Source organism: Pongo abelii, chromosome 12 (assembly GCF_028885655.2).
Source record: "Pongo abelii isolate AG06213 chromosome 12, NHGRI_mPonAbe1-v2.0_pri, whole genome shotgun sequence".
NCBI classification, from domain to species: Eukaryota; Metazoa; Chordata; class Mammalia; order Primates; family Hominidae; genus Pongo; species Pongo abelii.
Window position 1 is genome coordinate 107,194,076 of NC_071997.2, and position 13,248 is coordinate 107,207,323.

General features: G+C 41.3%; 1 protein-coding gene across 32 annotated transcripts in view; it reads left to right on the forward strand.

Annotated features, from left to right (window-relative positions):
• The window catches only part of DTNB (dystrobrevin beta), a 298,344-nt gene that overhangs the window by 83,386 nt on the left and 201,710 nt on the right, over nt 1-13,248 (forward strand). For all 32 annotated transcript variants that reach the window (XR_010136317.1, XR_010136318.1, XR_008522471.1 and 29 more), the window contains one exon: nt 10,552-10,657. Coding sequence is in view for 27 of the 32 variants with exons in the window: in XM_024242395.2 (XP_024098163.1) it covers nt 10,552-10,657 (106 nt within the window). In the remaining 5 variants the exon portion in view is untranslated. The remainder of the gene's footprint in view (nt 1-10,551; nt 10,658-13,248) is intronic.

Genomic DNA, 13,248 nt, shown 5'->3' on the forward strand with positions numbered 1-13,248 from the left:
GGCCCATCTAGGACAGCCACTGCCACGATGCTGGCTGCACTGGGGGAGGCATGGCTGGGGCTGCATGCTCCATAGAGCTGGTGGGAGCCAGGAACAGGCAGAAGCTCCACCCTATTCTCAGTTGGCAGGGTGGGAGCTTTGCCTTCCCCGGGCTCAGCTGCAGCTGGTCAAGCCATGGCTGCAGACCAGGCATCTCTGCACTGTCAGGTGCCTGGTAAGGCTGCCCTTGCCCCTGCAGGCTTGGAGGTGTCTGCTCCCGCTGCCTGGCATCTCCCTGCTCCCAACACCTGCTCCAGTGTCAGAGCGAGGCTGAGGCCGAGCTCGGGCACTGTTGCAGCCTGGCCAGGTGTGCACACGCTCGGGACAGCACTGACATGCCAGCCCCCTGCCACCTCAGCACCCCCGGACTTTGGGCACTGATGAGCATGGGAGGAAGGCCACGGGGGCCTGAGGGCAGCTTGGCACTGGCCTGCAGGTGCCCCTTGGCACGAACACCTGGGTGCTATGAACAGCAGTAGGAGGCAGACAGGCTCCTGGTTGGAAGGGTGTGGGTCCCTGGTGAAGCCCCACCTTCAAGCCAGGGAGGGCCTGAAGCCTGGGGGTCAGGCTGCTAGTCCCATGGACTGGAGTGGGAACTTGTGGTGCTTTTTCCAAGCCCACCCATGGCCACCCATGGACCAGTCAGCATGTACTTCCTCCCCTTTAAGACCCATAAAAGCCCTGAACTTAGCCAGACTTGAACAAATGACTACCAGCTGTGGAGAGGAGCTACCCACCCCAGAGTCTCCTTTCTGCTGAGAGCTGAAGAGATAATGGGACAACCAGCTGCAGAGAGGAGCTACCCTGTCAGGGTCTCCTCTCTGCTGAGAGCTGAAGAGACGTCAGGACAACCAGCTGCAGAGAGGAGCTACCCACTCCAGAGTCTCCTCTATGCTGAGAGCTGAACGCTTGTCAGGACACCCTGGCTGTGGAGAGGAGCTACCCACTGCGAGTCTCCTCCGAATTGTTCTATTGCTCAATAAAGTTCCTCTTTGCCTTGCTTACCCTCCACTTGTCCACATACCTCAATCTTCCTGGGTACGGGACAAGAACTTGGGACCCACAAAATGGCAGATCTAAAAGAGCTGTAACGCAAACAGGGCTGAAATATGCCCCTTGCTTGCCACGTTGTGGGCAACAAGAAGAAAAAAGAAGGAGAAAAGAGCTGTACCCTCTGGGGAGCCCAGACATAGGAGCTCCCCAAGCCAGGGCTGTAATACCCTCCTTGGGGCTCTGCGGTTCCTGGCGTTTCCAAGTTCTGGGTGCCACCGTGTTCGCTGGTGCCAGCTGTGGAAGCAGCTTGCAATATGCCTGGTCCAGTGCAGCCTCACAGAGAGCCAGTGCCCGTGCTGGTGCCTGGAGCTGCCTGCCCCACTGCAGCTGGCATGCCTGGCTGTGCATAGTGGCCAGACCCCACACTCCTTCACACTCCCTTCACTGCTCTGCACCTGGCTCGCCCTTGGTAGGCGTGGGATCCAGGCTGGTAGCGTGAGCCGAGTACAGCCTGCCAGGCCGAGTGGGGGGAACGAGTCCAGTGGGCCCAAGCAAAACTCGGGCAAAGGTGCCACTGGCCACAAAGGAAAAGCATCACCCCAGGAATCCTGTAACAATATTGACTTTAGTTTGAATAGTTCAACCCACCTTGCAGGGAATTTTTAATTTGATGCCTATCTTTATGAAAAGGAAACCTGAGGCTGGGCATGGTGGCTCACGCCTGTAATCCCAGCAGGCCGAGGTGGGTGGATCACCTGAGGTCAGGAGTTCAAGACAGCCTGGCCAACGTGGTGAAACCTCGTCTCTACTAAAAATACAAAAATTAGCCAGGCGTGGTGGCGGGCGCCTGTAGTCCCAGCTACTCAGGAGGCTGAGATAGGAGAATTGCTTGAACCCAGGAGGCAGAGGTCGCAGTGAGCCGAGATGGCACCACAGCACTCCAGCCTGGGCGACAGAGTGAGACTCCATCTCAAAAAAAAAAAAAGAAAAAAGAGAAAAGAAAAAGAAATCTGAATAAGCAAAGAATGGAGAGAAAGGGAGGAGACGTGAGCAGATAGGAAAGTAGACACATTCTTACAATCAATGTATGCAGGAGATACTGTTGATAACACTTTATTGGACACCATGCCACATTTCCCTTGATTCAGGGAGGCAGTGGCAATTGTATAAAAATGGGATTATACTATTGCTGGTTAATTTTAAGAATAGCAACAATATTTCATGCCTGGAGGTGTCCTCTGATTACATTTGACAAAATATTCTCTCCAGCTATGTAGCGAAATGATTTTTCTCCTCACTTCGAAGTGAGACGTCTTTTGAATGTTCTGACTTTGTTTTCCTGGACACTGAATAGAGTTTGGCAAGCATTGCCTGGCAGGTGTATCTATATTTGTTATTTCATAGGTATTCTAATTAAGGAGATTTTATAATCTCCGTTAGCAACCCTTTGCTACTGTGTACTTTGGTGTGGATTAGTAGTGTTTCATTGATTTGAAGAAACTTTTTCATATCTTAATATTTCTGATGTTGAGATATATAGCCAATGATACCTCACAATTGCAGTTGGTTAGGCAGTGGTTATGATGGGCTGTCATTTCCTGCACACGTGTGAACTTGATCATAGGTGATCATTTGTTGTCACTTCAACTGAGTTGTATCCACTTTTGGCACTACATGTGTTGTCATTTAAAATGTTCTCAGAGGCCAGGCACAGTGGCTCACGCCTGTATTCCCAGCAGTTTGGGAGGCCGAGGCAGGTGGATTACAGGGTCAAGAGATCGAGACTATCCTGGCCAACATGGTGAAACCCCCGTCACTACTAAAAATACAAAAATTAGCTGCGCATGGTGGCGTGCACCTGTAATCGCAGCTACTTGGGAGGCTGAGGCCAGAGAATCGCTTGAACCCGACAGTCAGAGGTTGCAGTGAGCCGAGATCATGCCACTGCACTCCAGCCTGGCAATAGAGGGAGACTCCGTCTCAAAAAAAAAAAAAAAGTTCTCGGAAGAGTATACTGTGATTTGGCATTAAACACAATGTTGTTATAAATGCAGAAAGGTGTGGATAGAATAGAGGGGAATATACTGGATGTTAGTCAAACAAATATTCAGCATTGGAGGAAGTCCATATTATTTTGCAAAGCAACAACCAGGTGCTTTTTAGAGCCTTTTTTTTTTTTTTTAAATGAGGCTTTATAGAGCCTCATTTAAAAAAGAGGATATCCCCAAATAGATGAAGCTGTATTTTTTTATTACTGAGATATAACCAAAATAATTTCTTGTCACACTAAAGCATTGCATCTGAAGGTAGACCAAACTGCCAAGTTCCCCTGAATAGATGAAAGGAATTTCAGTTCATCAAGAGGCTGGTGTGACCAATTCACATGTCACGAAGGATTATGGTTAATTAAGTCATTGAGTTAGTTAAATTGGCTGAGTGCTTTTCTTTCTTAGGGGTAGAAAAAAAATAATGGTGTATCTTACAAGTGATCTTATAAGTGCATCTTAGATGGGATGAAATACAGGGTGTAGAATGGGTTTTATTATGATCAGGTCTCCATAGTAATGAGGCCTGTCTCACTAGCATAATTAGATTGAACAAAATTGTAGAGACCTAGAAGTGAGATTTTCTTCTAGTTGGGCCTGTGAAGGAGAGAGTGTCTTACTAAATGAATCCTTACATAGAAACGACAAGTGGCTTCAAGATTGTTTGCTTTTTAGAAAAGAATTTTTGTTAGCAGTACTTGCTGTCCACATGCTCTAGGAAAACACCCCCCCGCCCCGACTTCCCCACTGTTGATTCATGAGCTGAAAGAAGTTCCCCAGCCTGTGGGGTGTGGGGCTGTTGGTCCAGGTCCTTCTTGGTGTTCATTGGTGGCACAGTCCAGTGTGCAGTCCCATTCTGGACTTCCAGTGTTCCCTCTGCCTTACTGCTTTATGTATGACTAACTAGTATTCAAGTAAAGCAGAAAAATTCATCACCCAAAAAACGAAGGACCCTGGTCTCCTCGTCACTTTATTCAGTGGCTCAATGGCAGCTTAAGGAAGAGGAGTGTGCTTTCTCAGATATTGGTTTTATTATTCCTTTTAATCATAAGCAAATTTGAGTTTAAATCATCATTTTGCAATACAGCTCTGTTGATGTCCTTATTTTTCATAAAAAACTCGATTCACTCCTCATTGCCTGCTGGATAAGCTTCTTAGCATGACGTCGTGGCTCTCAGCAGTCGAACCACAGTCTGTCTTTTCACCGCCATTCCTGATTGCTCCCGCTCTACCCAATCCCTCTCCTGTTCCTACCCTTAGCATACCATGGGATCTTTTTAGCTATTGCCACAGGGCCATGGGGTTGCACTGTTTACATCCCCCTCAGTGTTGTGTGAGAGCATCTGTCTCTCCACAGCCTTGCCAACAGCACGTGTTCCCACACTTGAATTTTTGCCAATCTGATGGGTGAGAAATGTTATCTCAGTGTAGTTTTGATTTGCATTTCTCTTGTTTTGAGTAACCTGTTTTGAGTGAGTCAAAGCAGTCAAACTTTTTGTCTTTGTTTATATTCTTAGTTCTCACTGAAATGCCAGTAACCCCTGACTTGCTGTCTCTCCTCCAAAAAAGGCTTCAGATTCCACATCCCAGCAAAAATGTGCCTCCTTCTTTGATGTTTTTAATCTTTCATCTTAGGATTGTGTCCTCTTCTCTACTTCCATGACATGTTACCTACAGCTCAGTTATGCCCTGAAGGGAGGGACCTTGCTGTCCTTCAGCTTTCCATCCCCAGTGACTGACAGTGTCTGGAAAACTATCAATACTTACTATTTCCTGGATTAATTGAATGATTTTTTAAACATTTTTTTTTTTGAGACGGAGTCATGCTCTGTCGCCCAGGCTGGGGTGCAGTGGCGCAGTCTCGACTCACTGCAACCTTCCCCTCCTGAGTTCAAGCAATTCTCTTGCCTCAGCCTCCAGAGTAGCTGGGATTACAGGCGCCCACCACTGCACCTGGCGAATTTTTGTATTTTTAGTGAGATGGAGTTTCGCCATGTTGGCCAAGCTGGTTTCAAACTCCTGACCTCAAGTGATCCGCCTGCCTCAGCCTCCCACAGTGTTGGGATTATAGGTGTGAGCCACCGCACCCGGCTGCCTATGCTTAACTGAAGTATTTTAAGTTAAGTATGACATGAGAAAATTAGTAATTTTGGTTTGAATTCTAATTGAAAGCTTAAACTTCATAATGTACTTGCATCCTCCTTGTTTTCATCAATATTATTCCATGTTTTTCTCAAAGGAAATAATCTTTGCAATGAGAGAAACAATATTTCAGAATATTTGAAGTTTTTCTAATCTTTATCCATAACAAATAAAAATATCTCTAATAAAAAGCAGAGTAACATTATATTATTTTGTCATTATAAATTACTCTTATTTTCAAACTCCAAAATAAATCTGTGATGTGGGGAAATTCAGTGTGAAAATAATTGAAAGGCTGCCCCTTTCAGTTACAACTCTGTAACTCTGATTAATGTATGTTTGCCCTTGCAGATAACATATCTCTGTAACTATACTCAGAAGTTTGCATAAAAATGTTTTAACCTGAAAACTTTAGAAGTGTCCCTTTCAAGACAGTTAACTAAATGTCATACATTATTTAAATGATAAGGCAATGGGTAAATATTTATATGTTGCACATAATAGGAGTTTTTGTTGGAAATGATGAAGTTGGAGACTGTAGCAATGATGATCTGTTGCTAAATTATTTTACTTTCTCATGTTATTTTATTGATACTGGATTTTTCATTTTTAAGGGGTTACTCCTCTCCCCTTTTAAAAATGGGAAGAGATAGTCAAGGGTGGAGGAAGGGAAGTGAGAATGGCATATAGGGTAATAGTTGTCAGTCTAGATTAGAATAACAAAGAGCAACAAACAGAAACACTTGTTTCTAAGAAAAAATATGAGACTGCATACAATATAAAAGCCATCTCAGTGTTTTATAGAGGGAGGCATAAATAAATCATGGTGGTTTCGCTCAGTGGATCAGGCAGCTGTTAAAATGATTAGAAATGAAGAATTTGTACAACACAAAATGTTTAATAGAATGTTAAGTGAAAAAACAGATGACATATTTATATCTATTCTGTTCATAAGTATGTAGAAATATATATACATCTGGAGGGAAATAGAGAAAAATGAGAATTGTGGGAATGCATGATTTGCATTTTGTTATAGTTTGTATTAATATTAAGCTGTTAAGGAGAAATGCAAAGAATGTGTTCAACTCAAGATCAAAAACAAAATAAAAAGATAGGGGACAAAAAGAGCCAACCTACATTTCATAAAATTATTTATTGAGTCATGGAATTTTAGAGATGGGAAGCCTCTCCTAACAGGTCTCAAAATTTTTGGTCTCAGGACCTCATTATACTGTAAAAATTATTGAGGACCCCAGAGAGCTTTTATTTATATGGGTTAATTCTGTCAGTATTTCCATATTAGAAGTTAAAATTGAGGCTGGGCATGGTAGCTCACGCCTGTAATCCCAGCACTCTGGGAGGCCGAGGCGGGTGGATCACTTGAGGTCAAGAGTTCAAGACCAACCTGGCCAACATGGTGAAACCCCGTCTCTACTAAAAATAGAAAAATTAGCTGGGCGTGGTGGCGCATGCCTGTAGTCCTAGGTCCTTGGGAGGCTGAGGCAGGAGAATTGCTTGAACCTGGAAGGTGGAGGTTGCAGTGAGTCAAAATCGAGCCACTGCACTCCAGACTGGGCAACAGAGCAACACTCTGTCTCAAAAAAAATAAAAATAAAAGTTGAGAAATAAAAGAAAATTAAGTCACTTAAAAATAACGATGAACCTATTATATGTTAACATAAATAACATTTTTATGAAAAATAACTATTTCAAAACAAAAATTTAATGAGAAGAGTGCCATAGTTTTGTATTTTTGCATATCTTTAATATTTGCCTCTATAGAAGACACATGGATTCCCATGTTTGCTTATCCATTCAATCTGTTGTGATATGCTGTTTTGGTTAAAATTTGGAAGAAAATTTGGCCCCAGACAGCTATATAGTTGGGAAAGGGAGAGTCTTTTAATAGCCTTTTCAGATAATTGTGGCTTCATCACATTGTCTCTGGAAAACCCCACTGTATACTCTTGAGAGAATTAGATTGAAAAAGACCAATAATGTCTTAGTATTATTATGAAATACTCCAAAACTCCATGAAACTCCATGAAAATGTTTAAATACCTTCCAGGGGTTCCCTGATCACACTGAGAACTGCTATTTTAGCCCTTGAAAGATGAGAAAACTGAAACTCAGAGATGTTCAGTGATTTTCTCCAAATCACATGGTTGGTGGAAGACAGAGTGCTTGGACATGGCTCTGCTAGTTTCATTCCTCATGTTTATGGAAAATGTCATATATGGTGTGACTTTAGGACAATTTTTGGAGATTGATCCTGAATTTATTTATGAGGGTCTTCAGAGGTATCAAAATCTAATTCTACCTTGTCATCTTGAAGATTTAAAAAAAACTCCATGGTCGGGTGCAGTGGTTCACGCCTGTAATCCCAGCACTTTGGGAGGCTGAGGTGGGCGGATCTTGAGGTTAGGAGATTGAGACCATCCTGGCCAACATGGTGAAATCCCATCTTACTAAAAATACAAAAATTAGCTGGGCGTGGTGGCGTGTGCCTGTAATCCCAGCAACTCAGGGAGCTGAGGCAGGAGAATTGCTTGAACCAGGGAGTCAGAGGTTGCAGTGAGCCAAGATCGCGCCACTGCACTGCACTCCAGCCTGGCGACAGAGCGAGACTCCGTCTCAAAAAACAACAAAAAAACACAAAAACTCCATGGTAGGCAAATCAAAACTTTTTAGAGAAAGTAGTATTAGAATTATAAGTGGATTATAAAAATGTAATTTTTAACACATATAAGCTATAGAAATACTAAACTTTTATGACAAAGTATATGATACATTTAATTTTGCTTGCCACTTTTTACTAGCTAAAAATTTTCTAGCATCTTCTATCTCAATAATTTTATTTTATATACATGTGTGTATGTGTGTGTGTGTGTATATATATATATATATATATATTTTTTTTTTTTGAGATGGAATCTCACTGCGTCACCCAGGCTGGAGTGCAGTGGTGATATCTTGGCTCACTGCAACCTTTGCCTCCTGGGTTCAAGCCATTATCCTGTCTCAGCCTCTCAAGTAGCTGGGATTACAGGCACCCGCCACCACACCCAGCTAATTTTCATATTTTTAGTAGAGATGGGGTTTCACTGTGTTGGCCAGGCTGGTCTCGAACCATCTGCCCGCCTTGGCCTCCCAAAGTGCTGGGATTACAGGTGTGAGCTGCCACGCCCAGCCAATCTCAATAATTTTAAATAGACACTTTTGACTTTATCTTGGTTTGTTGGTTATTTGCATGTCCATAGAGGCATTTTCCATATCGGTTCCTCCATTCAAATATTAGGTGGCTTTATGGTTTTTAATGTTATTCACTGGTTCCTCCCAGATCCCACCAAGGTCTCAATAGTATTCTTGGATCCTGAGATGGAAAACACTTAGGGTAACCTTTATTTAGCCTATTTGAGTAAGTACTTCTCATGCTTCACCATCAGTGCTCAGTGATGTGTAGAGGCCCTTTGAATGACAGCTCCATACCGCCAATCATTCTGTCAGCCCTTTAGTGTAGCTCTCAGCTCCTCCTGCCCCCAGAGTAGTTCCATATTAGAAGTTAAATTGAGGAACTGTCCAATTACTTAACTACTTCCTGCCGGCCTGCAGGCTTTCTGGAGATGAGACTGTCCCTCGGCTTTCTTCATCTTTTCCAGATTTTTATTGCACAGCCTCTTTCCTGCTGTGCCTTCTACTCTACCTCCCTTTTCTATTCCCCATTTGCCAGTTTCTTATATTAAATATTATTCTCAATAAAAATGAACTCCAATTTACGTATACTGGAATCAAGATTCTCCCAGTCGCTAGAAAGATGCAGAGGAATAAGTCTGTCTAGTCTCAAGCCTTGCGAGACAGGAACTCTTGTTGGGAGGGTCCGGTGGTGGGTCCAATGGCAGCCCGGGGGGCCTCCGTCCTTCAGGCCGAGCATCACAGTCTCTTCACTCCTCGCTTCCAGTTTGTGTTAAATGTATATTTTTTAGTGGTAAAAATCAGAGTTATTTTGTAATCAGCCAGCAATATCTTTAGGTCAGCCCTAACCAGTTTTATCTTTTCTACCTTCCCCCCCCGAAATAAATGATTTAAACATTTTATGGGGAGACACCTATGTTTTTTATATCCTGTTGTTCACGTTAAGAAAGTGGTGGGACTGAGAACAGTTACTTGGGAAAGACCAAGGTGAAATTCTGGGTGTGCTTTTGGCTTCGCCCCAGTCACCACCCTGCCTCTGAGTGGTGGGATCAGGACATGGAGGAGGCAGCCGATGGCCGTGCACCTCCTGAGTGTGTGCCCTGTTGTCTGGGCTCTTCTTTTGGAACAATTTGAAGTCAGGTTTTCATGTCCAGGTTACAATCACGGAACTCTCTTGTTGAGTTGTGTGACCTGGACTTTCAGCTCCTTTTTCCTTTTCTTTGGAGCTGGAAAGGTGTCATGTGGGCTGGAGAAAATAAAAAGAAAATTAATTAATTTGAAATATTGTGGAGAATTCGTTCTATGTCATATAACTCTATTTTTATCATCTTTCTAGACTGCTTTCTAATTTGGTGTCTACGTGGGACATACTCTTTCAGTGTTTCATATACAGTGGAAGCTTACTATATATTTGTTAAAAAGAGAAATAAAGATAGAACAGAAAAATGGAGTCTAGCTAGGGAGATGGTATAACAGGAACATTGTGATGGGCATTTGGACATGTAGGTTCCAATCTCATCCTTATCGTAACTATCTCTGTGATGTTGTCAAATTATTTAAACTACTTAAACTTCTGTTTTCTCTAAATGAGAAAGTTATTAAATGATGTCTAGGTGTTTGCCCTTCAAATTATTATTATTATTATTTCAATAGTTACTTAAGTGCATCTTTTGTGCCAGGCACTGTTAGGAGAGCTGGAAATATGGTAGACAACCAGCCACAGTCCCTGCTCTTACACTTGGGTGTAGGATGTCTTCTCTTCCCCACTGGATAGCAGAAATCATAACTTGAAGGAGAGTCTTGGGTTTATGTCTGATTTGGGCCAGTCCACTACAAAACCTTTAAATGCTTTGTTTTCTTATCTTTAAAGTGAAGATAGTAATGTCTAACCTAGTTTACCTTATACAGTTGACTAAAATAAAATAATGTATATGGGAATACATTTGAATATACTAATAGTAGTAGTGTAAAGTACAGCATGTAGTAGTGTCTTTAGTAATGTAAAATATTTTATTTTGCTATGAAATTTACCATGTAATTCACTAAAGCTTGGATGGGAAAAATCCTAAATTAACTTAAACTTGGGAGTTTGGAGATTCCTAAAAAATTTAAAGTATATTTGTTTTTCTTCTCTTTACAGAGAAAGATAATGCTAAATATGTTTTTAGACATGATGATGGCTGACCCTCCTCCCCAGTGCCTTGTCTGGCTACCTCTCATGCACAGGCTTGCCCATGTTGAGAATGGTAAGCAGAACTTTTATTGTTCAATTCCTCATGCTATAGAAAGTATAGGAACTGATTATTTGCAATGTCCTTAGCTGTTAATATCATTGAAAATTAGAGTTGACATTTGCTGTCACTCTGTCATTTGATTTTGTGGTTTTGGCTTTCAGAAGAATTTTTTTTAAAAAAGGGAGGATACTTATTACTTTTTTTTTTTTTTTGAAACAGAGTCTCACTCTGTCGCCCAGGCTGGAGTGCTGTGGGGCAGTCCTGGCTCACTGCAACCTCTGCCTCCCGGGTTCGAGCAATTCTCCTGCCTCAGCCTCCCGAGTAGCTGGGATTACAGGCGCCGGCCACTACGCCTGGCTAATTTTTATCTTTTTAGTAGAGATGGGGTTTCACCATGCTGGCCAGGCTGATCTCGAAGAGACTTATTACTTTAAAAAGGATACCAAGAAGTAGGCTGGGCCTGGTGGCTGACACCTGTAATTCCAGCACTTTGGGAGTGAAGCGGGTGGATCACTTGTGATCAGGAGTTCCAGCCCGCCTGGCCGACATGGCGAAACCCTGTTTCTACTAAAAATACAAAAATTAGCTGGGCGTGGTTGTGAGTGCCTGTAATCCCAGCTACTTGGGAGGCTGAGGCAGGAGAATCACTTGAACCTGGGAGGTGGAGGCTGCAATGAGTTGAGATCGCGCCACTGCACTCTGGCCTGGGTGACAGAGTGAGACTCTGTCTCAAAAAAAAAAAACACAAGAAAGGATACCAAGAAGTAGTCATATCAGATCATACAACTTCAACTATAGGCTTTTCCTCCCTAAGATTTCAGATGATTGTTTTCTGTTTGAGCCCAACTGATTTTTAGCCATGACTTCCTGTTTCCTCTTTGATTTATCACACTCATAGCTATAAAAAACTGTATGTATGCTATATCAACTGCTAAAACTATAATTATTTTGGAATAATTTAAAGAAAAATAGCCTAGATACAATTTAACAGTGGGTTCCCTTTCTTTTTTTTTTCCCATTTTTTTTTCCCCTTCACCATTTTGCCTTGAAACTATTCTTGGTGTCACTCGCAGTAATTTGACATAAATCTTTGTTTTGCTTTGAGTTAAAATGGTACTTATCTCTTAGTGACTTCTTAATTTTTCCTGTTTGTGCCATCAGTTTATCTCCTCCTTTAGGTTGTTGGAGTTTGTTAAAGGGAAGGCCATTGTATTTCTAGTAACCTTCCGTCTCTCCAGGCTCTTGCCTTTCTTCATTCCTCAAAAGAGAAAGAGGAAGAGCCAAGAGTCCGCTTTTATCCCCCCTAGAAGAATAAAATAAACATCCATACTGTTTTTATTTTCTCGCTCTCCTATCCATACTTCAAAATAAAATTTTCTCAGCCTTTTACCCAACTATAGCTTTAGTTCACAAGTACTGCAGATTAAGGATTCGTTTCTTAAAGGACCAGAATCTCTCTAGACTAAAACAGCAAAATTTTTAAAACAGGATTATTGGATAGATTTAAATTTTGGAGAGCAATGCTTTTATAGCCTTAAGTGTTTTAGTAGTTTTATGTCCAATTGATTTTCATAAAATCATTTTGTATTTGCTATACCAAGTAGAAAGAGCCTCACTTGTCAAGATGTATTATTATCCATATGCATATGAACATTTTATTGTGACTTTTATAAAGTGTATAGTTTATTGATTACATTCTTAATGTATGTGGTTTGTAATATTTTTATCAGAGACACAGAAATGTTGTAAAATCATTAAAATATCTAGAAATAAAATATGTTACCTATCACTAATATTTTTCTGTATGTCTTAATTTTAATGGTGAGAAACAAATTATAAAATTATGGTATTTATGGTTTTTTTTGGTTTGGGCTCTATGAAGTTTGTCATGAATTATATTGACATTACTATGCATAAGGAGAAATGTTTATTCACTTAAGCAAAGTTGCACTTTTTAAATTGATTTACTAATCCAAGTATATAAGAAGGTAACTACTAAGTGATGCACTTTACCAAAATAATACTTTTACCAGAACCTGAACAGTCCTTCTTTTTCTTGTTTATAATTGACCCAACACACTTGTTAATTTTTTCATCATTCTGGTTCTCTGCTTTTCCACGTATCACCTATTCCACTGACTAAGGATTGGCTCTTGAGTGGTTTGGAAGAGAACACAGGAGAATCACATAGACATATATGTTCAACCAAAATTATCAGAATGTATTTGATAATTTAATACTAACATACATATATCTTTTAATATTAACCTAAATTACTTAGAATTATAAATACTGGCTGCACATATGTTGACCTCATTGACATTTGCTGAGACAGAAGGAGTCCTGTTCTCTGGAGGAACTATCCTAGGTTGTATAGTTAATTTGGAGCACATGCTCTTAATTAGCATTTCCAGCATTCCGTAGAAATACCTTGATGGCAAAAAACTGAATTTCTTAGAAGAAGTAATATCCTTTGGATTTCTCATTACTGAGTTTAGTTTTCTTTTAGTCCCTAGTGATCGTGTTATATAATCTTGTTACATTGTTTTTCTCACCTCATACTCAATATTTTTTGAGTCTTGATTCACTAGTTAATACATATT